The sequence below is a fragment of the Lynx canadensis genome, chromosome E2 (genome assembly GCF_007474595.2).
Source record: "Lynx canadensis isolate LIC74 chromosome E2, mLynCan4.pri.v2, whole genome shotgun sequence".
Taxonomy (NCBI): Eukaryota; Metazoa; Chordata; class Mammalia; order Carnivora; family Felidae; genus Lynx; species Lynx canadensis.
The window spans coordinates 39,047,778-39,074,739 of NC_044317.1; the positions used below are offsets into that span (position 1 = coordinate 39,047,778).

At 48.6% G+C, this 26,962-nt stretch overlaps 1 protein-coding gene and 1 long non-coding RNA gene across 5 annotated transcripts; one reads left to right on the forward strand and one right to left on the reverse strand.

The window, feature by feature from the left end:
• Window positions 1-961: 961 nt before the first annotated feature.
• Window positions 962-11,414, forward strand: CCNE1 (cyclin E1). Of its 2 annotated transcripts, none has more exons than XM_030298490.1 (12): window positions 962-1,180; window positions 1,658-1,709; window positions 1,822-1,909; window positions 2,143-2,202; window positions 5,944-6,089; window positions 6,209-6,344; window positions 8,845-8,991; window positions 9,541-9,636; window positions 9,851-9,985; window positions 10,093-10,204; window positions 10,284-10,441; window positions 10,734-11,414. In XM_030298490.1, exons 2-12 carry the CDS (start codon window positions 1,687-1,689, stop codon window positions 10,854-10,856), a joined length of 1,224 nt encoding a protein of 407 aa, XP_030154350.1. In that variant the 5' UTR covers window positions 962-1,180; window positions 1,658-1,686; the 3' UTR covers window positions 10,857-11,414. The 2 variants fall into 2 exon arrangements, with proteins under 2 accessions (XP_030154350.1, XP_030154349.1); XM_030298489.1 differs by having other exon boundaries at window positions 963-1,180; window positions 2,134-2,202.
• LOC115502775 lies at window positions 8,996-21,129 on the reverse strand. Of its 3 annotated transcripts, none has more exons than XR_003965191.1 (6): window positions 20,991-21,129; window positions 20,809-20,916; window positions 20,236-20,312; window positions 19,932-20,015; window positions 17,728-17,920; window positions 8,996-10,555 (listed from the first exon to the last, which is right to left on the reverse strand). It is a non-coding gene; the product is annotated as an uncharacterized LOC115502775 (long non-coding RNA). The 3 variants fall into 3 exon arrangements; XR_003965190.1 differs by having other exon boundaries at window positions 20,672-20,916; XR_003965189.1 differs by having other exon boundaries at window positions 20,236-20,916.
• Window positions 21,130-26,962: the final 5,833 nt, after the last annotated feature.

Genomic DNA, 26,962 nt, shown 5'->3' on the forward strand with positions numbered 1-26,962 from the left:
AGATGTGAGGGGAGGGGGCTGCAGGGAAGTCTGACAGGATGCGAAGGCCAGGTCAGGTGGAGCCCTGTTCGCCAGGGCAGGGAGTGCGGATTTCATCCCGGTCCGATGCGAGCCTCTGGGAACGGCTTTCAGCTAGAGGGGCTGCCTGAAATTCCAACGTCGTGAAGAGTTTGTGGGGGAGGGAAATACAGGGAAGGTGCTGGGCTGTTAGTTGAATGAATGGCTTGGATGGATGCGTGGACGTACCTCCAGGAACAACTGTTCCACCGGCGCCCCAGATCCCGGCGACTGCCGGAGGCACACGTTGTAGGCCAACGACCAGGCGCTGTGACCTTGGGCACATCCCCGCCCCGACTCAGGGGCCGGAACCCTGCGTCTCGGGGGCGGGAAGGACGTGCAAGGAGGGACAGTACGCGCGCGCGGCAGGCCGACCGACGGCGGGTCCTCCCGCTCGCCCCTGCCAGACCCCTGCCCCAGCCAGAACCCTCGCCGCCTGCCGTGTTTACATTCCCCTAGCGCCGGCCACGCGGCCTTTTGCCGCTCCAGCGCCGCTCGGCCCCGCCCCCGGAGCCCCGCGGCCCGCCCCTCCGCCGCGCGCGCGCGCGCGCGCGCGCGCGCCAGACCTCCCCAGCGGTCCGCCCGCCCGAACGCGGCCCCGCCCTCTACCGCGCGCGCCAGCCAGCCTCCCGCGTCCCGCCCCGCGCGGCGCCGCAGCTTGCGCCGCGCAGGCCCCGCCACGGCCCCGGCCCCGCCCCTGCGGCGCGCAGGCCCTGTCACTTAGCCCCGCCCCCGCTCAGGCCCCGCCCCCCTTCGGTTCGGAGCGCCTCGGCTGGCTTGCGCCGCGGCGGGGCGGTCCTGAGGGCGGCTGCTGGGCGGGCCCGGGCCCTCGGGCGGCCGCTGAGGGGCTCTGAGCGGCCGGGGCGGGGCGGAGGGTGGCGGGAGGGCGCGAGGGCGGGCCGGGGGCCGGTTCCGCGCGCAGGGATTTTTAAATGTCCCGCTCTTAGCCGGGCGCAGGAGCAGCCGGCTCGGCCGCCAGCGCGGTGTAGGGGGCAGGCGCGGATCCCGCCACCGCCGCGCGCTCGGCCCGCCGCCGCCTCCCGCCTCCCGGCTTCCCGCTCGCCTCTGCCTCCTGCGTCGGGCCTCAGCTCGTGCCGCCTGCCTGCCGCGGAGACGGCTTTGGGTAAGGGCCCTGCCGTGGGGCCGCGGGGCTGCGGGACGGTGCGGCGGCGAGGACTCCCAGAGCGCCCGGGTCGGGCCGGGCCGGGGTGGGGGTGGGGCGAGGCCGGGTCGCCAGGTCCCCAAGTCGTCAGCGTGGGGTGCCCCTGTAGGGTGGCTCAGAGACGGACCATGGGAAGGTGTTGAGGGGGAGACTGAGGCAGCTTGAGCCCCAAGGAAGGCGATGGGCAGGAGGGGATTTCCGGGGGTCGTCCGGGCCCCCCCCCCAACCCCCGGTTCGGACCCGGCATCGCGGGTTGGTGGCGGCGCCGCGGGTGACAGGCCACCCCGGGCCCATCGGCCATTTTCCTGACCGGCCCGGGAGGCTCCCGCCGCCGCCGCCGCCCGCGCGGGAGGGGGAGGGGTGTCCGGGGCGGGCCGGCGGGCCCTGGCCCCCCACCTCTGGTCCTCCTCACCCCACTGCCCGGTTTGTGCCCCCAAGGCCTGAGATCTGATCCCACGCCCCAAGCCATGCCGAGGGAGAGAAGGGAGAGGTGAGTGGCCCGGTCGCTGGGGGGGACGGGAAGGGTGTTCAGCGGTGGGGGAGGGGTGGACCTAGATTTGGGGAGAATTCACCCTGACCTCTGTGCCACCCTGGCTTTGCAGGGATGCAAAGGAACGGGACACCATGAAAGAGGAAAGTGGCACCGATGTCTCTGTTCGCTCCAGGAAAAGAAAGGCAAATGTGGCTGTTGTGAGTACAAAGGAGACAGGTTGGGGAGGAGACCCCCCCCCCCCACAATCTTACCTGGGTACCAGACTGGGCTCCATCCACCACATGTTTATTGTTAGGGGGTTAATGGGGTGCATTTGGCAGAAATGGTGCCTATAACCTAACCAACTTTTTCTCTCTTTTCTGTTTTTGTCTTTGGGTTGTTTGGTGTGTTTCCTTGTGGGGTGGGGGTTGTTTTATGTTAGTTTTTGCAGGATCCAGATGAAGAAATTGCAAAAATTGACAGGACTGTGAGAAGCCAGTGCAGCAGTCAGGTAGGTACAGTTGCTAATTGGGCCTAGGTGGAGGGCCTCCTGCTCTTTGTGGGTTAAATTGAGTCTCAGTCTCCAAAACCCTCCTGCTGAAGGGTTTTTCTCTACCTTTGGCCACAGTACATATGGCTGAGCTCTGCCTGTCAGTGGCACTGACCTCTGCCAGCTTTGGGATTCCAGCGAGGTCTTGTGTTCCTGACCGGCACCTTTGAGATTACAAATATGCGCTGATGTCTGGAAGAACCAGAATGGACATCAAATAACTCAGTCCTCTCCTTTTGCCCTTGAGGAAACTCAGACTCAGAGGAGGAAAGTAACCCAGAGTCCTGTGCAATCAGGGGCGGAGTTCATCCTAGGGCCTTGTCTCTGGGCTGGTGAACTGGGGGGAGGGCTCCTGACACAGAGCTCTTTGGGTATGATGATGGGTGTTTGTGTGTGTTCATGAGCAACCATGAATTCTCCCCATCCATGCTACTGTTTTTCCATCATGGTGCTTAAGGACCTCCATTCCCCCTCCCACCCCCCCTTTAGGTCAGGTTTCTAACTTTTACCCCCTTCTGGAAGTTCTCAGCCCATCTAGCAGTTACCTACAATGATCACTGCTGTCTGGGGCTCCACCTGGCCTCAGCCAGAATGTTAGTGGAACATTCTGTGTAATGACATATGTGTCTCAACACATTTTTTCAATTGAGTAGTCCACTTCTCTTGCCTCTCCTTCATGGAGTTACCGCCAAATTTCCTGCGTGCTCATGATATCATTACAATATCAGAAGCTCCTACCAGAAAAAGCTTGTGTTATCTCTCTACCTCCAGAAATGGCTGGAGACCATAGTTAATGGTTCTAGCAGGGGAAGCAACCTATCTCCAAACTAGTGGATCGGGCCTTCTGACCCTATCACGGATAAAAGCTGAGCAGGAGTATTATTTGAGCTGAGGGCAATGGTTCCAACTAGGTTAGCACTGGGCTGCACATCACTTTGCTGGGCAGTAAGCAACAGCCATAGCTGGCTCTGGCAGAGTGAAGGGCTTTAAAGCAGTGGGTTTGCAGTAACAATTGTGACTGCACATAAGACCTTAGGAATTAGCATTTCTGGGGCGGTCCACCGAATATTGAACTAGGGGTTGATGATTTCCTTCTCTATTAGAAGAAGAAATACTTCATTCACTTTAGGGAAGGAAATGAGACAGCGCATCCCAGTTCTTTCCTTTTCTTTTTCTCTCCTTAAAAACAAAAAACCTTAAGCAATTTGATTTTTGTGGGTTATGATAAAATGGATCTCCACTTTGTGAAACTCAAGGTTGCTTGTTTTCCCAGCTGTTTGAATTGAAATTTCCAACTGAGAATGAAGTAAAGGCATCCATATTGACTTCTTCGAGTTTTAGAATAGTTTGTGTTCTCAAGGTGCTAGGGTGCCTAAGTGGGGCTGTCTGTGGTCCTATCCCTAAACTGCGGACAGTTGATAACTGTGGTACATGAATAGCCGTATCATTTCCCACTAACTAGAAGGAATTTTCATGGTTGTTCAGAGATTAGTGACAACAGGTTTCTGCACATTTTGTAGAGCAGATAGCTTGAAAACTGTCCATCTGTTTACAGAGGAATTTGTTGTCTTTTGTTATTTCTCTGTGTAGATTCATGAAGCTAGAGTTTTGGGGTAACACAACCTTTTTGCCTATTAATGACACACAATTTTTCTCGGGAGTTACAGTTCAACACAGTACAGTAGCCTTGAGTCACTTGTAGCCATTACGCTAACTTCCTTATAACTGCTTCATCAAGACCTCAGAGAACCTTTGATTCTTACCTTAGACCTTTCTTAACAAAAAGAATACCCTTTTATCTAAAATCCATTTAACACATCCATTTTGTTTAATTTTTTGCATAAGACCTGACCTTTTGTGTGAGTGAAATGCTGGACTTTCCGTGAATGACTTCGCAGAACCTAATTTTACATAAGTAGTTCTATTCTTATTTAAAAGTGGCATAAGGAGTCTGAAGTGATTACAAGTAGTGAAAATTGGTCTCTTGCTCTTATCCCATTCCTTCCTAAAGTCGGACCGATCTCGCCTCCTTTGAAACCCGGTATAGGCTCAAGTTAAGGGCCAACTTTCAGAACCATTTATCTGCTGTGGTTCACACAATCTGTCTATGAACCTGCAGGTTAGAAACTGCCACCATTTTATCCCCCAAAGCCTGCTCTCCGCTATTTCGGCCATCTGGCTGTAGAGGGTGGCACCCAGCTTCTGCCTTCAAAACTAGAATTTATTCTTGAATGAAGAGCAACTTGAGGCACTTGTAATGTGACCCTTTTTGAATCAAGGAAATGCTACCAGCATGTGATACTAGAGCTGGAAGAGGAGGCTGCCCTTCTGGAACAGCTGTTGGCAGGGGTTGTCATGGCTAATTTGCATGCCCAATTCTTTGCACCCTGGGTGGAGAAGAGCTTTATCCTGCTTTGCTCTCTTAGTACACGGAAAGTGCTCTGGCTTCCTCTGAAAGTGGCTGGTGTGCTGTGATAGCCTCCGTCTACCATACTTTCCAGGCAGCACCTGGAGCCCAAGTCCCCCCATGCTTATTTCTAGTCATCCCATTGTCGCTTTTCTTTAGTCAACCTTCATGAGCTGTCTGTGTTAAAAAAAAAAATGCCAAGGCTTCCGTGCTGGTGGGATTGTTACCTGCCATATTGTCAACACAATCACTCTTTATAATTCAAAAAAGTCAATCATAGGTTTCTTTTCAGAGTAGGATGATAAACAGAGTAGCTTTAAAGAGAAAATTTTCTAAATGGCAAAATGACCTTAGTATATTCCAAATATTGAAAATTGAATAACATTAAGGATCTGGAACCTTTACAAGAAAAGCAAATTGTTTGGGTTTTTAATGATGGTTTATTCACTTGTCAGTTATTTGAATCTTATTCTTTGCAAGACTTTGGGGGCAGGATTCAAAGGTCTTCAGGGGTATCTGGCTTCTGTCTCCACAGACTTCTTAGTATATCCTGTGACCATTCCTGGATTTGGTTTTAACTAGGCAGATACTCTGTTTTGTTTTGAGTTAAGGAAAACAAAACGTCCCCATTATGTAATACCGAAAGATGCACATTCGATGGGTTTTTGTTTTCAGATGGGGAGACTTTAAATATAGATGGTAATCAGTTTACATTTTTGATCTTCACAAGCGTAACTGGTGAATATGCAGTGCTTATGTAACGAAATACTTTTATTGGAAATTCTTTCACTTTTAAGAAATTTTTGTAAATTAGTTGTACTTGTTAAGCAAATTTTTGAGTTGTGACCAGATAATCCCACGAGATACTTCAGAAATTATGCACAGTGTCTTACTGGTCTGCAAATGAATTTGTGGTTCGGTTTGGTTCATATTGTATTGTAAGAGGTATTGGTGTTTTAGCTTAACCCCCCTTGCATCCGTCTTACTGCTCAGGTACTTCTTACGAGTGTGACAGTGTGGAGGATCCAAATGCTACTGACTTTGGAGTTTTCTTAGATAACTACTGTATAGACTCCTAAGTCAATGACGAATGAAACGAAAGCCTGGGGTCATCACTGTGGCTTTTCCTTCGCTGTTCCATATTCATCTTAATTTAAGCCAGAATATATATTTAGGTCTGGAGATTGCTCTGCAGTGTTAAGGCATTTTCTGTTTTGCTAGCTGTTCTACAAATCAATGAATGCAAAAATAGCTGGCTCGCGTCAAACATTTAAAAATACGTTTTTCTTCTATAGCCTTGGGATGGCAGTTCAGTGTGTGAAAACCCCTGCTCCTTGATTCCTACACCTGACAAAGAAGAGGATGAGCCAACGTACCCTAGTTCCACCTGTGGGCCTCAGAGTTTCATGCCCTCCAGAGCCTCACCACTGCCTATACTGAAGTAAGTTGACCACCACGTGCTTTCCAGGTCTCTTCCTCCTTGTGCTCAAGCTCACCGAGTTAGAATGGATGCATATTGACACCTACCTGTTGTTTTTCACTTGGTTGTGTGTTTTGTAGCTGGGCAAATAGAGACGAGGTTTGGAAAATCATGTTAAACAAGGAGAAGACCTACTTAAGGGATAAGCACTTTATGCAGCGGCACCCTCTCCTGCAGCCTAAAATGCGAGCAATTCTTCTGGATTGGTTAATGGAGGTGAGCTTGAGTCTTCCTGCTGACTGGAAGCATTGACCACTTCTGGAATCTTCTGTGTTGTTATGATCTCTGTGCGTTTCATCCCATCGACACATTCTGTGTCTCTGAGGCTGTGGTATATATACTACAGCAGTTTAACGTTTTGCTTGCATTCTACCTTAGAATTTCTGAAGTCTCTTTACCTCTTAGATATCTGCTTTTAAGTTGGCATCGAATTTTTTTCTTCAAAGCTCAAATAATTCCAGAAGTTCTATTTTCCACTTAACTGTAAATATTGATATTTGGTCTTTGTTAATTAAATTACTTTTAAATATATCCAGTGGAATGCAGATAACAGCTATTTGATAGCCACTATCATAAGTTTTAAAAATATATGAACAGGCTTATCTTTAACAGAGAGCTTACATTGTTCCTTTTTAACTCTTTAGAATCCATTTCCCTTTCCCCACAGAATATCCTCTTAACAAAATATATCGGTTAATTCTTTTATTGGCCACACTATCGTACTTCTCTGCAACAATTGATCAAAAGAACAAGTACTGGGGTGCCTGGGTGGCTCAGTCAGTTAAGCACCCAACTTGGGCTCAGGTCATGCTCTCACGGTTCATGGGTTTGAGTCCCACATCAAGCTCTCTGCTGTCAGCGCAGAGCCCTCTTCAGATCCTCTGTCTCCCTCTTTCTCAGCCCCTCCCCCACACTGTCTGTCTTTCTCTCTCTTGCTCTCTCAAAAATAAATAGTAAAAAAATGAATTAAGAAAAAGAACAAGTATTACATATTTTGATGGGTAATTAAACATAAAAAGCGATATTGTATGGGCAGTGTACCTCTTTCTGAGAGGAAGTGTGGGTGACTCAGTAGTGCCTCAGGATGCTTCCTGGACACCTCTGTGAGCCTTGGGTGATGAGAAATGGGATGTTCAACATCTTCTGTGATGTTGAAGGACATCTCAGGCAGATCGATTTTGTGGAAAAGGACATAAGGAAGTTGCATGCCTAAATACTCCCTAAAAACAAACTGCTCTGTACTCTTTGGAAAGTGTGTGTCCAGGGGTATTCGTACCCCTGTTATGCTCATCCTAGAATCAAATCCCCTGCTGCCACCATCTATGTGTCTTCATCAGGCAAGTCACTTAACTTAGAATCTTGGTTTTCTCATCTGTAATATTTGCTACCAGTATTTTCCTTGCAGAGTTTATATGGATTAGAAATAGTGTGTATGAAGTGCAGCTTACATAATAGGCAAGAAAAGATAGCTGTTTTTACCATTATTAATTCGCTTTTCTTTATTGGTCTCTGAAAATATTAACATTTTCTGTACTGAGTTCTTTGGCAGGCCTGCTTGAAACTAGAGGCCTTGCAGGTGCCATCCACAGGCCCACTATGGCACATAGACTTTCTGGGCCCTTTCTGGGTCAATTTATAATTCCTTGAAGCATTAGATGTGTAGTGTGCTGCATTCTCCCACGCTTCAACTCATTAGATGTTGTGACTGGGAAGTTCTATTTGTATTATGCAGTTGATGCCAAGTACTTTAAGGAAGGTTTTTCTCTGAAAGTCCGTCAAAAAAGTCATGTAATACCATTGAAAAGATAGAAAAGAATGGTAACCGTTTTGTCCTTGCTGAGACAATACTTGAGGCTTGTGTGCAGTGATGCTGTTTCTCAGCCTCTAGCCCTGCCAGGAAGTCAGCACACGTGTGGGAAAGGCGGCGCTCATGCTGTGTGCCCAGTTGTGAGCCGGGTGACACAGGTTTGAGAGTTTGTTCCTGAGAGGACAGAAGCTCTAGTTTCACTTCTGATCAGATTGTAATTGTGTTACTTTATGAAAACTGACTTTAAATATGCCCTAGCCTGGACTTTAGAAATACTGTTTGGTGATTGATGGAATTTTCTATTAATGTTCTGTTGTTTCTCTGGCGCCTTAACCCCATGAATTACACTTACACGTGGGAAGGCCTGTTTAGGAATAGCAGTTTTATATGTATAAACAGACATTTGATGGTGGTGATGAGTTGTGGTCTAATATTTCCTTGGTCTTCTTCAGCTCCCTCATGCACACCATTTTCCCCTGTCGCTCAGCAATCCTATGAGGTGGGCCGGGCAGGCATAGTCCTGATATTACAGTTTGAGATAATTATGCACACTTTTTCCATGAAAATGCTGCTGTACCAGGCGATGAACGTACCTTCCTTCCCCTGCCTGTGAACATTTGCTCTTACTATTATTATTATTAATGTAGATCATAGAACACTTAATCCTTGTATGTGAGTTCTAGTTTTTCATTGTGTGCGTGCTTGGGGACAAGCAAGGTAACAATCCTTTCAGAAAAGCAAAGTTCTGTCTCTCCTGATTTGGTTATATTGTCCTTCACCAAAACTCATGACAAATGTTTATGTTTTTGTTGTTTTTTGGTTTTTGGGTTTTGTGGGGTTTTTTTTTTTTTTTTTTTTTGTCTTTCTTTTTTCCTCAAGTAACTGTTCTAAAACTTACTGTTTTTTCAGGTGTGTGAAGTCTATAAACTTCACAGAGAGACATTTTACTTGGCACAGGATTTCTTTGATCGGTACATGGCAACACAACAAAATATCGTAAAAACACTTTTACAGCTTATTGGGATTTCATCTTTATTTATTGCTGCCAAACTTGAGGTAAATCATTTTCAAATGTTATGTGGCATATGCCGTTTCTTGAGATCCTCTGAGATTACTGGAAGACGCCAACTTTTTGTCTACGTTTTTCTAATTTGAGGTCATCTAAAGTAAAGATACATGCAGAAAGGGCTAGAAATTAACCAAGAAGTGAGAGAAGTAGTGAGTCTATAAAATGTTTAAGTTAATGTAGTTACTTTAAGCCAAAAAATTGAACTTTGACCCAAGAGGATTAAAAATTTTGGAATGCTTAGAAGGGTGGATGGGCCTAACTTGCAAACATGTTGCTAAAGGTATTAAAAAGGTGAAAATTTCAAAACTCTCCCCACTGAATAGAAATTGTGTTTATGCATTTCTTTATTGGGGCGGGGGGAGTTGTTTCTTTCACAGTGAACACATTTTGACCAGCAGAGTAGCCCCTATATGTATTCCATGGTGCTCCCTCTCTCTTTTCCTGGTAGAATACTAAAAACAATATTTGGATGTACATTATAAGTTAAAACTATTAGAGATTTTTGCTAGTTGTTTCTCCCTTATATTTCCTTTTAGGAAATCTATCCTCCAAAGCTGCACCAGTTTGCGTATGTTACAGATGGGGCTTGTTCAGGAGAGGAAATTCTTAGCATGGAATTAATCATTATGAAGGTATGTTACAAGTTAATTTTTCAGTCCTTTTTAAAAAATGCATACATAATAGCTTTTCCACATTCGTGTGAGTGCATCTGCCTAGGTGTTCTCCAGCTGGACACATTGTGGCGTGGAACATGGCTTCATTTTGAACTCCTTTAGAGGCCCAAGGGGAGCAGAAATACCTTTTTCTTTTCTCAACCATTGGTCTCTTTTGTCTGTTTTCCCTTAGGCCCTTAAGTGGCATTTAAGTCCCCTGACCATTGTGTCCTGGCTGAATGTATATATGCAGGTTGCATATCTAAATGATTTATATGAAGTGCTCCTGCCACAGTATCCCCAGCAAATCTTCATACAGATTGCAGAGGTAAGTGGCTCTGTTACCTCTGTGGGGCTGCCTACCCCGTCATTAGATTAACTCTAGAAGGGATGTATGTTGGCCATCTGCCTCAGTGTTCTTTTTCTTCTCCATAGCTTTTAGATCTTTGTGTCCTGGATGTTGGCTGCTTAGAATTTCCCTATGGTGTACTTGCTGCTTCTGCCTTGTATCATTTCTCTTCCTCTGAATTGATGCAAAAGGTTTCAGGTACGTTGGCTTTCCGGTCCATTCACAAGGTGTACTAAACTTCCAAACCAATTGAGCCTAAAATTTATTTTCGTTGCAGGGTATCAGTGGTGTGATATAGAGAAGTGTGTCAAGTGGATGGTTCCATTTGCAATGGTCATAAGGGAGACAGGAAGTTCAAAACTTAAGCACTTCAGGGGAGTTCCTGCTGAAGATGCACACAACATCCAGACCCATATAAACAGCTTGGATTTGCTGGTCAGTAGCCTTCCTCGTTTCCCAGATAAATTCCTTAAAACTGCTTAAATAGCCTCTTCACTTTTCTTCAGGCAGGCTCCAGATATCCCAGAAAGAGTCCAATTCTTTTGGTTCCTTAAAAAAGAAAATTGTGGTCAGTAGATGCTGTGTCTGAATAGCATGTAGACCAGAGACTTTTAGATTGTTCTTTGCTATTTTTTTCCCCTCATTTCCTTAGAAAAGAGCACACAGAACGCGAAGCCCAAAGGATACACTCTTCCATTTTAACATTTCTCACTTTTGTTCTTAACAGGACAAAGCCCAAGCAAAGAAAGCCATATTGTCTGAACAAAACAGGATTTCTCCTCTCCCCACCGGGGTCCTCACTCCCCCACAGAGCAGCAAGAAGCAGAGCAGTGGGCAGGGGACAGCGTGACCACACCAGCATTCTCCACCAAAGACAGTTGTGCAGAAGTGCCTGCTCCAAGTTCTCTTCTGTGCACCGCGGCAGAGGCCCGCATTAGCTTTTACAGACATTTAAATGGAAGCGCACGTCTCTTCCGCAACCGAAGTGTTTCTGTGGATGGCATTGGACAGGGAGAAGTGTTTTTTATTGAACGCTTAGGTTTTTTTAAATAAGTGGGTCAAGTACACCAGCCACCTCCAGAACACCAATGAGTGCTCCAGATGCTGCTAAGGAGGGTGATACTTGACTTGATTGACTATTCACACAGATAACAAAGGCTTGAAGTCGAGGAGTGCCACGTTGCTGTTGGTCTCCCCTTGGGTGTTCTGGGTTGTGTCGTATTGAGTGGAACAGGTGGTTGTGAGCATTGTGATGTGGAGCCCACAACCAGCTGTGCTGGGGGCCTGCCCTTTTCACACTATCAGTTGACAATATACAATGCCTTTTATGAACTGTTATTTTGTAAGTGCTGCTATGTCTATCCGTTTTTTAATAAAGATAACACTGTCTTTGAGACAGCTGGTTTTATGAGCTATGTCTGATCATTTAAGTTAGAAGTCACCTTTGAATGTGGCTATCCCAGGTTCTCTTTTTTAACTTCGTACTTCTTGAAGCTCACACCTTTCAAGCAAATATATTTAAAAGAAAACTTTTGACATGAGCTCTAGGTGCAGCCTCAAAGGCCTCCCACGGGTCCCCTGAAGTGGGAATGAGGCTTCCATTTGGTATTTCTCCCACAGTGCCCTGCTCAGGGGCGGCTCACTGGAGGGCTGTGGCAGTAGTGGGGGAGTCGTGTCTGCATCCGAGAGGATTCCTAGGTATAATTTCTGCCCTAGGACAGGCCAAAGGACATAAAGAATCTGTAATTAGTGTTACTTAATGCTCTTCATCCTTACTCAAATCTTAACCTAAAGAACTTTTGTTTGGAGAACTTGTTAACATGATGTAGCCTAAAACTATAGTTTGAAGAAAATGTAAAGTAACATTGTATGTAGCTCAAGGCCAGATGTCAGTGTACGGTCTGTTCTGTGACCATCGATACAGTCACCATGGGCCTTGCTAATGGAGGAGGCCACTGTCCACTTTAAGGCCTAATGTGTACAGTTCACATTGCATTTTGTTGAACATTCTCATAGTGGTGGTCATGTCAGGTTTTGTGTTCCACTTCCTTGCAGTGCTTTGGTGTATGGGTTCATAAAAGGGAGGGTGAATGAGCAAATAAATCCCACTTATTTTGACTCCGTATTTTATCTCATTTTGCAAAGTCGTGCCTGAAGTAGAAAAACAGCCATTTTAAAACTGTGCCATATTGTAGACGAAGTGGAGAGAGACCCTACTCTTTTCACCTTGTGATGTTCTAGTTTTCTAAGCTTTAATACAGTTTTCCTAATAAATGCATTATAAATCTACATGTAATGGTATTTAGTCAAATGGTACTCCTAGCTAGTTATTTCTTCATCTTAGGCAGAGATGTTCCCACCTTAAAAAGCAGTGAATTTTAAATGGCGATCATTTGGAAGTAACTTGTTGGAAAATTCCTGAAAGTGGCTAATTTATACTTGGCATTTTCTACGCAAAATTGTGGCACTGAAAAACATTTCTATTTCTCAAAGCTTCAGGTAAGTGTGAGGGCTTGACACGTGAGGTAACTGGTTTGAAAGCACGTTTGAAGTAAACACTACGTAGGCTGTTTGGCCCTTGTATCGCGGAGCATTACCGGATCCGCTGAGATGAGAATGCCTTACATGTAAACTTAAGAGTGTTGCATTTCTGGACATCGGTGTTTTGTTTTTGTTTTTGTTAAATGACAGTGTTGCCATGGGAATCACCTGGGCTCATGAAGGATGAGTCCTGGATGGATAAGTGGAATTCATAGTAATCAATATTTTCTGTGGCCCTGCCAGGAGCCCTAAGAGCCACTAGTAAGGAAACTCAAGTTTCCCTGATTTAAGGAGCTCCTTTTGCTAGTAGTTAGTACACACTTCACTGGTTGGCTCTGCATACCCAACTGCCAAGTCAGTCTTGTTCCGCAATTCAGCTAAAACCAGGTGAGGCCCGCTAATGCCCGACAGACATCAGGGGTGGAAATGGCAGCTCTGGTCACCCTGGGTAGACAGACACTCTGAGGCAGAGACGGTGAGCAGGAAGGACCCGGAGAAGGAGGTGACGTGGCCCCTTAGTCTAACTTCCTTGTGTTACAGGAGAAACTAAGAGTAACTTATTGACCAACCATGAGGGCTGATTGGATTGTGGTAGAGCAAACCACATCCTCACATCCTGCCCCAGCTCGCAGTTCGCTGGCTAGACCTCACCAGAGCTGCTCTGGCGTCTGCCCCCCCCCCCCCCCGCCACCTCCGTGCCGAAGAAAGAAAACACTGGTCTTCGGGTAGTGCGTGTTGAAGGCTTTCCAATGCCATCTTCCCTGGGTGGAACTTGGACAGCTCATTGTTTCATGGGTTTCATACCAAGGGGATACATGGACTTTAAGTTCCTAAAGGCAGATAAGTAAAGCTTTTGAGCCCTTTAAGGTTTGGAGCACAGTGCGAGATCCACTTCTAGCCTCTAACTCAGACACAAACGAGATTGGAGTTTATTCGGGCAAAATTAGGCTGTAGCTCAGAGCAGAGTTGGAAAGAGAAATCAAATCTGATAATGTCTAGTCATATTTACCCAACCGTGCATTTGCCTACCACATGTTCAACATTTTGAAATTCAAATCACATTTATACCTTGGACATTGTTAGAAGACTATTTTTATCCCTGCTGTAATCATCTAATTTGCTGATTACAGGTCTCAAATTGCCACAGAGAACTCAATTTTTGAAAGAATTGTCCTGTTTGATCAAATATGTTATTCAAGCAATGCAGTCATTTGTTCCACAAGGTTACCTGCCAGGCAGAGCTAACCAGGAGTAATAGCATTAGAAACCTATACTTAAAATCAAGCATTAGCTAATCTGCCTGTGACAATAGAGTCTTAAATATAATTTGCTGCAGATACTTCAGTCCCTGCACTGACAGACAATTGCATTTTGTATTCAATGAGCATAGATTTTTCCTAACTCATCCCAATTCCAAATTTAACTCCAGAAGACTCTAATGTGCTCAGTTTCACAGGCTTACCAGGTACTATTCCCCAGGAGCCTCAGACAGGAGGGCAATAGTGTCCTGCGTTAAATAAATACTCCCTCTGCCACCCCCCCCCCCCAGCTGTCTTTTAAATCGCTTCTCCTGATCAATGCCAATTCCAAAAACTGTAGCACCTGTGACTGTGCAGTGAGTTCTATTCTGATGGGGGCTTCCCTAGGATGATATGAGGCGCCCTCACTTGCAAGTTCCTGCTGCATGCTGGGCATGCCCAGTGCTGGAGACCAAAGCAATGGGGTGCAGGCGTACAGCTCAGGTGAGCCGGGGAGACCAGGAAACAGCTAGAATCCCGGAGTCTGGGGGCACAGAACGGGTCTGTTGCAGGGGCAGTACTTCTGTTCGACAGGGGGTTGTTTTGTCCTCCCCCGCCACCAGTGAAGAGCCGTCACGAGTCAGTGGAGGAAGTGGAAGATGAGGCAGAGGAGGTGACAGAGGCCACATCACAATGAGCTTTTACGTGTCAAGCTGGACACAGGCCTGATGTCCCTATATGTATGGACAGCAGGGAGCTGGTGTTTGTGAAGAGGATGGTGATGTGCTCAGAGCAACGTCAGGAGGCAGGAGCTGAAGAAACAAGCCCAGAGTTCTACCTCCACGTGCCCTGGGAAAATGACTGTAGTACATGCATCAGGAATTTCTGAACGGCCCTGCATGAAGGACTTCCCAACATCCCTTTTCAGGCCACAGTGACTTCTGCCTCTGCACCTCTGCCTGTCAACCCATCCAGTCAGCTAGATCCTCACCTCCTGCAGGAGACCACTCTTGTCTGGCCCACACTGATGTCATTTCTTTGCTGGGCTCTGGTGTCACATATACCTTCTGTCTCCCGATCTTTGGGCTTCTGTCCCCACGCACCGCACACCGCCCTCACCAAGGCCACCCAAGACCCCCACAAGGCAAACCTAATGGCACCCTTCAGGGCATCTTTGCCACACTTAGTGAACCCTGCCCCCCCCACCTGTTCCCTTAGGAAATTCTCACTTCTCTGATTTCTCTCTCCCAGGCCCCCAGCTACACACCAGGTATCATTCCTTCCAGGCAAAAGGTGGAGGAGCCTCAGGTCCACTGCCCTCGGCATTCCAGCCCTGGGCAAGCTCACCACTCATTTGGCGCCTCCCCCTGTGCCTCCCTGGCTCCCACTTTGCATCTCCAGTCTGCCAGGCTCACCCTGCTCCCCACCTGCAGAGCCACCCGCCTGAAGGGTGCCTCCACCTGTGCATCATCACAACGTGCATCTTCTAGGGGAACTGCTTACTTCACTTTCCATTGTTCATACACTCAGGAAAGATGGGAACTAGGATACACAATACACATAGGAAAACCACTCAGTTCACAAGTCATCAGGGGAAGGTAAAACAAAACAGCTCACATGCATCAGACAGGCAAAAATGTTTAAGCTCAGAAAATACTACAATGACTTACCAGATTCACCAAATCGGCTTCACATCTTTTTTTTTTAAGGACTATACCAGTGAAGACTCCATTGAAGGGCCCCCTTGTCTCCCTCCCCAGCCCCGTCAGCTTTCTGTCTCTCTTTCCTTCTCAGAGGAAACAATCACTCTGAGGTCAGTGTGGATGATTCCCACACATATTTTTAGACTTTTATCATTTATATTTGGCTCCATAAGCAATAGCCTTACAGAAACACTGCCCTGAGTGTCTTAAAGATTCACACAAGTGGAATCAGACCTTACATATAATAACACCACTTCCTATTTTCTTTCAACATCATTTTCAAGTTATAACCATGCGGACGCACGTAGGGTTGGATTCATTTATTTTGAACTGTGATAGAGTTTTCTTGTGTGAATATCTCACAGTGTATGTATTCCCTCCCGGGCCGGTCCACACATAGGTCACCAATTCCTTCACCGTCACAGACAATGCTGCAATGAACATCTTGTGCACACGTGTGCCATGGGTGTGGATTCCTCCGGGCACATTACCAGACCTGGAATCGCCGTGTCAAAGGCCATGTGCTCCTGCAACTTGACTAGATGCCGTCAGCTAATTCCCCAAATTATGCCAATTTATCCTCCCAGCCAGGGAGTGTGAGAGTTCCTGCCTTCCCACATCTGCTCCAGCACTTGGTACCGCCATCTTTTCTTCCCATTCAAATTGCTATTTTTTTTTAATGTTTTTATTTATTTTTGAGACAGAGAGAGACAGAACATGAGCAGGGGAGTGGCAGAGAGAGAGGGAGACACAGAATCTGAAGCAGGCTCCAGGCTCTGAGCTGTCAGCACAGAGCCCGACGCGGGGCTCAAACTCACAGACTGTGAGGTCATGACCTGAGCTGAAGTCAGACGTTTAGCTGACTGAGCCACCCAAGCGCCCCTCAAATTGCGATTATTTAACTTTCTTGGTTTTTCTCTGATTATGGAAGTGGAACATGTTTGTTATAATAAATTAGAGTACCACAAACATGTACAACCTCGAAAGTGAACCCCCCCCCGCCCAGAGATGCCATTCTTAATAGTTTTCATGTTAAAAGAGTATACCTTGCTCCAGAATTTTTTCTATGCATTCAGTAACATATGAATAGACAAAACGTTTGCTGGTTTTTGTACAGGGCTACTTCATCTGATTGTATCTCTTAAGTAGTTTAAAAGGCACATGCCCATACAAACTCACCCCCATCTTTTTATTTTTCAGTGATTGCTTGCCTATTGATTTCATTGCTTAGCACCTGATTGCAGGGCCTGGCACATGATAGGTACTTATTAAAAATATGTTCTCCTGAATGAATGGGGAGATGGATGGATTCTTACATGTGCAGTCACTTTCATTAAACTTTTTACTTTTCCATGTCCAGGAGAATACCTGCTATCTTCCATATGCAAAAGACCAACATTAAGATCAAAAAGCAAGACCTTAACAGAAATGAATGAGACTGGTGTTACTGTTCTAGTGTTTTTTCTGGGCAAAGGAGCCCCACACCAATGAATTCTAATTCCTGGAGGGGTCGCAAGGGTGGGACGACATACAAAAGCTCAGGCTCCAATGCATCATCGGAAAGACAGCTAGACAGACAAATCCATTCCTCCAGTTGTCCAGAAAGTTCTCTATGCCCCTCTTGCCAAGCACCTAACCAAATTATACCTTGTTGTAGGCAAGGAAGGAGCACTCAGTCCATGTGAGATGATGCCTTGGTCTGAAGCACTCCCCCTGAAGTTCTGTGTCCTCCACCCACCCCAGCCCCCTCCAGCTCTGTGCAGGAGCCTGGGGCTGTGGGTCTTGCACTGCCAAGTGGGGTTCTGTTGTGTCTGGGCCGCAAGGAGGTTTTGAAGCATTTGAGCTGACCTACAACTTGGAAGAGCTCACACAGAGCTGCGGCTGCCCAGCACCCGGCAGGGCACCAGAGTTCCCACCACCCCTGCCACTGGCTTGGGGCTCCCTGCTGCTGATCCTTACCTACACACTGCCAATCTTCTGCAGAAGACAAATAGCTTGCACCCCTACCTCCAGCAAAAGTGAGAAAACAGTATGGGTGAAGAAAATAGAAAGGTTCAAGAAAAGTGACAGAGCATCTCTCTCCCTGGAAGCGTCGGATATTTGAGTATGTCTAACACCAGGACAAAGTATCTTGGTGTCCAAGGACATGTTCTTTACCTGCCTGCCTCCCACGGGCACTGTGTTTGATTCCTGGATTTTCAGTAGAGTCCTCCCAAGGGCCATGGGGCTTTCAGCTTACCTACTTCGGGCTTGGGTTTCCTCATCTGCCCAGCGAGCGGGAGGCCACAGCATGTTCTCTCAGTGCGAGCCCAGCCTCTCAGGGGTTAAGAGCTGTTTTCTGTTTCTCTTCAAACAGTCATCCAGGTGGTGATGAAAGACGGGTTTGCGGTGTTTTTAGGTTTGCAGTACACTTCAGGGAACTTCCCTGCTTCCTGTCATGCAAAGGAGGTTTCTTTCTTTAAGGCAGCAAGGCTGGGTACGGGGCAAGGGCGACAGTGCACAGGGCAGAAGTCAGATTGGCAAGCAGGTGGGCTGAAAGCCTGCCCTACCTCCCCCTGGTCCTCTAGGCTGCCTGGTGACCTCAGGGTGACCTTTGACACTCAGCCTATGTACCGCATGCCAAGGCCAGAGGTGGGGCAGGTGTGATTCCAGGGCTACTTTCAGAAAAAGCCCCCCGCCCCACAAAGGCTGGTGCCTGAAAGGGAACTGGCCCTGCAGGGTGGCCCTCGACATGGTCCGCGGTGGGAGGGACCTTGGGCCAGGCTTTGTTCTTCCTTGAATGGAACCTTGTGCTGCACTGCTAATTCTGCCCTGGGAGGGAGAAAACGGAGGCATCAAAAGACAAATTGCAGCAGAAAAAGATGAGTTTCCAGATCCTGGGAGTGATTTTCTGCACGGTTCATTTTAGTGATGTCCAGGGCAATGAAGAGAGAGGGCTCGTCTGTGGATGAGATAGATGCAGATGCCAATAAAGAATTCATGGAAGCACAAAAGGCGGGCTGGGCGGGTTTTATTAATTATATTTCTTTTATCCTCATAACAATGGCATGTCAGTAATCTACACTGAATGTGCCCAATTGATGCTAATGATTTCATCCTTTTGTTTCTGTGTTTAAAAAAAAAAAAAAAAAAAGGTCTGTCTGCCCAAGCTAGTCAGCCCCAGCGTGAGCCTGGAGCCCAGCAAGGCCCTGGAAGAGCCTACTCTGGGCCCCTCTCCCCATCACTTTTGTACCCTGGCAATGCCAGCCGCAGTCTTGCCTGGCAGTGGCCACTTGCTGTGTCCCCAGGCCCTGTCCCCACCCCCATTCTGCTTTGCCATAATTCCCTGTACAGGTACTCTCTCTGACAGGGGTGAGGAGTCCTCTGGGGGGAGGGACGGGCAGGGTGTGTGTGCGTGTGTTTGAAGCAGTATTTCAGAGCCCAAGGACCCCTCTTGGTGCACCTCAAATCACATTCCTCACCCCAAGCATTCATTTTGGAGAAAGAAAAAAAAGTAGGTTATGGATTGCTTTCTTCCTACAATCCCTGTCTATTGGCATTAGATTTCATTATCTGGCATAAGTTAGGAAAGGGTGTGTGTGTTGGAGCACAGTGGTGACGGAAAGAGCCACCAAGCATTTGCCTGTGTCTGTCATCGCCCTCCCACCCTGGAGCCTGGGAGGAGTGGTCAGGAATGGCATCAAAGAGTTTCCGAACGGAGATGTGCTAAACCTCTGTGTCCTGCTCTCTGTCTCCCCAGGACCATTGCATCACGGGCTGCTGCACACATCTGGCCCAGGACAGGCCCAAGGAAAGCATCTGGGCCAGAAACAATGTTTCCTATTACAAATTAACCAGGCAAATGTGCACACCTGATGCCTGTGTTGTTGTTTGGAGACTAGCTTCACTAGCACAGGATGCGTGGGGTGGTGCACAGGCTGTGAGCAGCCGATAGTTAAAATGAGAGCCCCATGCCAGGATGCTTACCTGGAATACCCCAGAAAGGGCTTTTAGAATGGGGATCGGATGACCCTCCTGTCCCCACTTCACAGTGACACCTCCTCACTCCCAGACAGCCTTGGTTTGTGGGAAACTAGAGGCGGGGTGGGGGGTGGCCAACTCCTCCTGCACCTTGGACAAGGCAGTTCTGGAATTTCCATGCAGGGGGAATCATGGCGTCCTGCAGCTGGCACTGGGGGCCATGGGCATACCCTAAGGATGGATGTGCGGCTGCATGTCCGTGGAGGTCGTTTGGGAGAAACGAGCGACAAGCGAGGGGGTCAGAGATCCTCCTCGTCCCACTCTGGCATTGCCCACCTCCGCGCCCCTGACCTTCTACCCTCCAGATGTCTTCCTGGAGGGCAGTGGGAGCCAGTTTGCCCAGCTGGTAGTCCAGGTGCCTCCTGGCACCCTTGGTGACACCAGTGCTGAGAAGACCGACCGGTGCTGCACGTGCTCACTCACCTCGAGCAGCTTCTGGACTCTCCACCGCTACAAAAATATCAGCGCTGCCGCCCCAGCTCTGGGCAAACGTCTCAGCGTGACAGCCTGCAAAGCAATCCTGCATTTGAATTTCATCTACAAATCCTGGTTCCTCCAGATGAGCTCAAACCTGCACAGATGGCCCCTCAACACCAAAAAGTAAAAATAACGAAGCTTGCAATTCCACCTCCCTTTTTCTCCAGGCAGATGTGCCGCCGCACATTTCAGGAGGTGCACAGCCCGTGGCCCGGCAGCAAGCCCTCTCCTCCCGTATCTTCTCACTCACCACTTCTGGCGTGCTGGTGGGCAGCAGCCATGGCCCTTCAGGGTGTGTTTCTGAAAGGAGTTCCGGGGTGCCTGAGCCTTTGGAATGGAGCAACAGGGGCAGGGTACGGGAGTTAGAGTGGAAGCTCATCCCTCACTCAGCTACCCAAGACGGGCCAATACCACCATTCATGAATGAGATGGTCCAGGGAAGGGCAGAGGGGTTGGAGCAAAATTTCAGGTAAGGTGAGGGGCAAGAGGCTGTCGTGCGTGCCAAGTTCAGGGGCAGGGTGGAAGAGGGGAAGCTCTGCGAGTTCCTGATTTTCTGAACCCCTCCAAACCCCAATCAGCCACAGGGGGTTTAATGACTCATTCATTCTTTCCACCAGCATTCGCCAAGAGCTTCTATGGCAGGCCCTGAGGTACAATTACAGACAAGACAGACCCAGAGAACATACAGTCAAGGGCATCTCTGGGCTGGGAGGCTCCAGAGTCACTGGTGAGGAAGGCCAGAACAGGAGACCAGGAGAGAGACCAGAGGATACAGGAACCCCCTGGCAGAGACTCTCTCGCGATAACCGTAGGTCAGATCCACCTCTGATGAGCCATGTGTCCCAGACCCCCAAGTCTCCGCCTTCTCATCCAGAAATGGTGGCTATGGTCTTTGCTCAACCAGATGGTCAGATGACTTCAAGATGTTCAACTGCAAGTGAAACACAAGTCAAACAGGAAAATTCACGGAGACTTCTGTCTGGATAGCCCAGGGGCATACCTAACCTGTGAGCATGGCTGGATCTGGGTTTTGTATGGTCCTCAGGAATCTGTCTTCTTTCTTGCTCAGCTCTGCTTTGTCCTATGTTTACCTCATCCTCCGTGTGGTACCTGCCAGTATCTCTAGGCTAATATTCCTACCAGCAAGCACGTCCTTCTCAGAAGCTCTAGCCAAAGTCCTGAGGATGACTCTCATTGGTCCAGTGTGGGGCATGTGACCATTCCTTCTCTAATCAGGATGTGGTCAGGGGGACACAGTGCTCTGCCTGGCCAAGCACAGGCTGTGTGCCTGGCCCTGGCGCAGGGCTGGAGTCAGCCCCACCTGATCCACCTGGCTCCATAGAAAAAGCCAAGGGATGCTGTTCTGAGAAAGTAGCAAATACAATAACAAACAACAGAAACCCTCCAAAACAATGGTTGACAGCTCTGAAGCTGCTGCAAAAATCCTGCTTCCAACAACAGGATTCTTCTTGCTGCGGGTGTGTGGCCACTGTCTGTGCCAAGCCCAGGATGCAGAGAAGGTTCTGGACATCCCCTGTGAAGAAGCCTGCCCCAACACCTGGCCTCAGGGGTGGAACTACACACCGCTGAGGTCTGCCTAACCCCCAGGTCCCCCAATTTTCCCTTCTGGTTTCTCCTAGGTCTCCTTGTGTTTCAATTTCCCCTCCCTTAAACTAGCACCTGTGATCCCCCAGTCTGGTCAGGAGGAAAAAGACAGAGATCAGCAGGGTACTCACTAGCCAAAGCCCCAGGCCTGGGCCTGTCCTGCACAAAGCCTCTGTTTGAGACCCAAATCACTGTGGTTAGACTTTCTCTCTTTAGGAGAATAAGGGTGTCCCATCCAAAATCACACTGCAGTTCAGGGCCACTCAGAACAGGTGTGGCCAAACACATATGGTTGCTGGTCCTTCAATGGGGGTGGGGCAAAGGAAGCAGCATTATCAGAGGGAGACATGCTGAGGCTGGCCAGTAGGTAAGTGAGCAGGAAGGAGGAAACTAGAAGGGTTCAGCTTCTGTGGGCCCGTGCCACTGTCTTGACCTGTCTCAGTGAATGCATCACAGCAAGTCACTATTCAAAGGTGCCTGCGTGGAACCTTCGTAAAATAGATCTTAAGGCAAGAACTGGGGTTAGGGTTTGGGCTTGGATTCAGACAGCAGGAAAGCACAGTTCCTATCCAGAGCATGGGTGCGTACCAACAGCATGCACAGCACTGTTACCAAGGCATTATTTATTTAGTCACTTAATTGTCTCACAACCCCATTTTAAAAAAGAGGAAACTGAGACTGGTGGTTCAGCCTCTTGCCCAAGGTCACACGGAAGGGGGTAAGGGGCGGTTTCAAGCGTCTACACTGTATGAGAAACCCGGACCTGTTTAATCTCATTAACCAGTTTATATGAACCCCAAAACCCAACCCAGGGTCAGGGCCAAGTATCCTTTCCGGGGCTGCGGACCCGAGGGAGCCAGGGATGCATGCGCTTGCTCTTTCCAGAGTGCTGGTTACCGCCCATGGAGCCGAGCAGATTCGCTCTTGGGCCAGGACAGGAATCCTGAACGCTCTGTCCAACCCTCCCAGGCCTCTGCCAGTCCCGACCCCAGGCCGCGGTCCAGTACTGTTGTGGCGCCCCCTGGTCGCGCGGCGGCGGAGGAGGAGGAGGAGGAGGAGGAGGAGGAGGAGGAAGGGGAAGAGGAAGAGGGGAGGAGGAAGGAGAGGAGGAAGAGGAGGAGAGACCAGAGAGGAAGGAGAGAGGCCAGGGTAGTAGGCGGCTCGGAGGAGGAGCCCAAGAGTGCCCTGGGCGCTGCCTCATGCAGGAGGCGCCGAGAACTCCCAGCTCCCGGAGGAGACAGGTGGGTCCCAAAGAGAGACCTTTCCTTGTGCGGCTACGCGGGGCCAGAAGCCCCGTCAGCTCCATACCAGCCACGCCCGGGCGGACGCTGTCGCGACGATTTGGCGAGCGCCGCCTTCGAGTCTCCCGTGGAGGCGGGCACCACTTCTACCCTGCCACACAAACGGGGAATCTAAGGCCCGTCCCCAAGGGTCCCAGCCAGCCCCAACCCTAAGGGGTGGCAGAGAACTTCAGGAGCTTGACCCCGACCCATGCACGAAGGAGCCAGGCGGCCCGAGTTCGGGCCTGGGGTGCACCACTTTCTGGCCACGTGGCTTTGGAAAAGTTTCTTAATTGCTCAGGTTTTCCCATCTGTGAGATGGGACTGTCCCCACCGTACCGGGCTATCACAGGTTTATTACGTCCCTCAGGGCAGGGCACCGCTAAGCCTGACCTCAGCGCCACCGTTTGCCGGCAACAGAATGGGGGATCTGAGCCTCAGCGGGGAGCGCGCTCGCGGCCGCTATCCGGCCGCGGCCTCCCAACGCTTTCTCCTCTGGCCTCCAGGGAGGGCGCAGGCCGCGCGAAGCAGCAGGCCAGCCTCTCCGTCAGCCTCGGCGCCGCCCTCCGCGCTCAGGCTCGGCTCCACGTGCGGCGTGTTTACCCACGTGACACTGTCCCGCCCGCGGTCGCTGGGCCCCGCCCCCGCCCCCGCCCCGCCCCGCCCCGCCGCGGCCGCGGGAGCGCGGCTGGAACCTGGCGGCGGCCAGGCGCTGGGGACTCCGAGCTCGGCCTGGAGCCGCTCCGACGCCCGACCTGGAGATTGAGAGAACCTCTCCCTGTCCAGGCCAACCGGGCGCGGGCGAAGCAAGGGGGCGAGCCTGGGTTAGGGTCGGGAGCTGCGGTTCCGTGCGGGCCGCCCGGCGGGTGGGGCGGGACCGGATCGGTGGTGGGCGGGGCGGTGGGCGGACCCGCTCCCGCGCTGGCCCTACGCCGGGCCGGGGGCGGGGCGGGGCGGACCCGGGGCGTGGCCGGCGTCGCCTGAGGCGGGGCCGCCGCGCCCGGAGCTGGAGGAGGGAGGTGTGTCCGTCGCGGTATGCAGACTGCTTCAGAAAGAAACCTGGGTAAAGCTTGGATATTCGCGGAAGGGCACGTTCGCTCCCAGATTCCTCTGCAGTCTTGGCAGGGCCACTCCCTCCACCTTGATCCTCTTGCCCTAGACTCTCTCGGTCCGCCCTTCCTGCCGTCTCTTCTGGGCGTCCTCTGCCCCTCCAGTGTCGATGTCGCCCAGGGCTCGGGCTTCAGCCCCCTTGGCTTCTGGGACGTCAGTCCATTCCCTGGTTTCAATTCCCATCTCTGTGCGGATAATGTTGACAGTTCTACTTGCAGCTAACCCATATGTGCCAGGCACTTTTTAAAGTACTTTGTGAACATTCACTAATACCTCTTGGAGTTTTTAGGCCTAACACCTACATCTGTTTTCTTGTCAAGTTGAGTAACATATAGTGTATACACTATATGTTAGTGTGCTCTTAGTTTTGGGGTAGATTCCCGCTAACACCTAAATCTTATCCTCACCCAGACTATTGCCCTCAATTTATTTCCTTCTATCCAAATGCCTGGTAGACCCCTCACTGGATGTTCTACAGCCCACTCTGGGCAAACATGTGTAAAGTAGAACCCACCTTCCATCCCTAAATCTGCTTTTCCCACAATGTCCCCCTCACTGAATAGCATCACCATATCCCCAGCCAGGCAGCCAGCCCTCAAACAGGAGTTCAGGCTTGGTTCCTCACTCCGGAATGTAATCTGTCCCCAAATCCCATCAGTTCTGCCCCCAGATCCCTCTGCCGCACTCATGGGCACAGCCCCTATTTGGACCACATTGTTCTTCTTTTGGACTACTGCAACAGTTCGTAGGGAATCCATCGTTCTACCTTTTGTCTTGCTCGCCTCAACCCAGCCTTCCTGCAGAAGTCGTTCTCAAGAGCAGATTTCTAACGACTGCTTTCACCTTCTTTAAATACTACGCTAAAATCCGAATCTCATCAGCCTTTTAAAAGTCAGAAAGAGAGGTGCCTGGCTTGGGGTTATGAATTCAAGCCCCATGTTGGGTGTAGAGATTTCTTTTTTTTTTTAATTTTTTTTTTTTAGCGTTTATTTATTTTTGAGACAGAGAGAGACAGAGCATGAATGGGGGAGGGGCAGAGAGAGAGGGAGACACAGAATCGGAAACAGGCTCCAGGCTCTGAGCTGTCAGCACAGAGCCCGACGCGGGGCTCGAACTCACAGACTGCGAGATCATGACCTGAGCCGAAGTCGGATGCTTAACCCACCGAGCCACCCAGGCGCCCCTGTAGAGATTTCTTAAAATGAATGAATGAATTTCAGAAAGAAGACAAGGATGTTTTCTGGCCCTGCCACTATTCAGCACAGTACTTGAAGGTCCTGGCCAGTGCAATAAAGTGAGAACACTGGGATAAAGGACTGGAAGCAAAAAGGCAGCTGCTTCTCCTTCCCCTTCTCCTCCTCCTCCTCCTTCTTCTTTTTATTTTGGTCATTTAGCAAGTTTAGTGTTTATAATACAGTGTTGTTGCCTAATTCCTACACTGTGTATTAGATCCCCAGGACTCATTTATCTACTAGTTGTGTACTCTTAAACAACATCTCTCTCATTCCCTTACCTCCATCCTTTGGTAACCACCATTCCACTCTGTTTTTCCAAGGTTTTTTTTTTTGTTTGTTTCTTTTGTTTTGTTTTTTAGATTCCACATATACGGGATGTCATACGCTATTTGTCTTTCTCTGTCTGACTTATCTCAACATAATGTCCTCAAGGTACACCCATGTTATGGAACATTGTTATTATTGTCAAATGATCATCAATGTAGAAAACAAGAGAATCAACAGACAAATCCAATTAGCCTGATAAAAGCATTGAATGAGAGTAGTTTACATAAGATCAGAATATAAAGTCACTAATGGGTACCTCAGCAATAATAATACATTTCTTGAAAATGTGATAAAAATAAGATGCCTTGCACAATAGTGGAGCATTTAGAAATTTGTTAGGAACCCAACAAAATGCACAAGACCTTTAAGGAGCTAAATCTAAAACTCAAATAGAGGGATGTTTTTTAAAGACCCAAATGCACAGCTAAATAATGGGGTAATGCCTCAACCTTGAAAGAATGTAGGTGATCTATCTGTATATTCAATGAAATTCCAGTAAAAATTCTAGGCTGATTGTGTTGGAACTTCAGAAACTGACTCTATGATATATATAGAAGAATAAAGGTCCATGATCTGCTAAGACAATTTTGAAAAAGCAAAGCAAAAGGAAGGTCTTGCTCTACAGGCATTAAAACAAATTATAAAACTGTAGTAATTAAAATAATGTGATATTGGTGCAGAAACAAATAAATAAATGGAATAGTTTGGCGAGTCCAGAATAAATTCACTTAAATATGGTAACTTGGTATGTGATAGATAAAATCACAAGTTATTAGAGAAAGGCTAGATTATTTAGTAAATAAATGGTGTGGGAAATACTGACTTTACATAATGGAAAAAAATTAAATTGAATTCCTCCCTCATACCATATACATAAACTCCAAATAGATTAAGTATCTATTAAAGGTAAAAAATGAAGCTAATAAATTAGAATGTAAGAAATATCTATGTGATAGGAAAGGATTTATCATTACCTCCAAAGCTTAATCCATGAGCAGAAACATGATGGATTTGACTACAGCAAAATGTGTTGCTTTACTATAGATAAAATGAACATATGGGTGATAAGCTAGAAGATATTCTCCATGCCTTAAATCAACAAAAGGCTATAACTAGAATAATCAAGGACCTTCTGAAAATCAACCCCAAAATAGAAAAGAAACCTAAAAAAAGGCAAAGGATATGTATAGGTCATTCCCAGGGGGAGAGTCAGAATGGCTACGGTGTACAAACAAGGCTCATCCTCACTGGTGGTCAGAGGAGGGCAGAGTAAAGGAGTGAGAACCACCTTACCCCCTCGAACTGACACAGTTCAGCAGGTCAGGGGATATTAAGTGCAGGCATGTGACAGGTGCAGAGAAATGAAATATGTGTGTACCTTCACAGGGCTCTGGCTAGGGTGAAGCAAGTGAGGCTCTCA

Coding starts and splice junctions, on each gene's coding strand:
- CCNE1 (XM_030298489.1), top strand. CDS start 1,687: ATGCCGAGGGAGAGAAGGGAGAG. Junction 8,992..9,540: donor TTATTGCTGCCAAACTTGAG/GTAAATCATTTT, acceptor ATTTCCTTTTAG/GAAATCTATCCTCCAAAGCT. Junction 9,986..10,092: donor TCTTCATACAGATTGCAGAG/GTAAGTGGCTCT, acceptor TCTTCTCCATAG/CTTTTAGATCTTTGTGTCCT.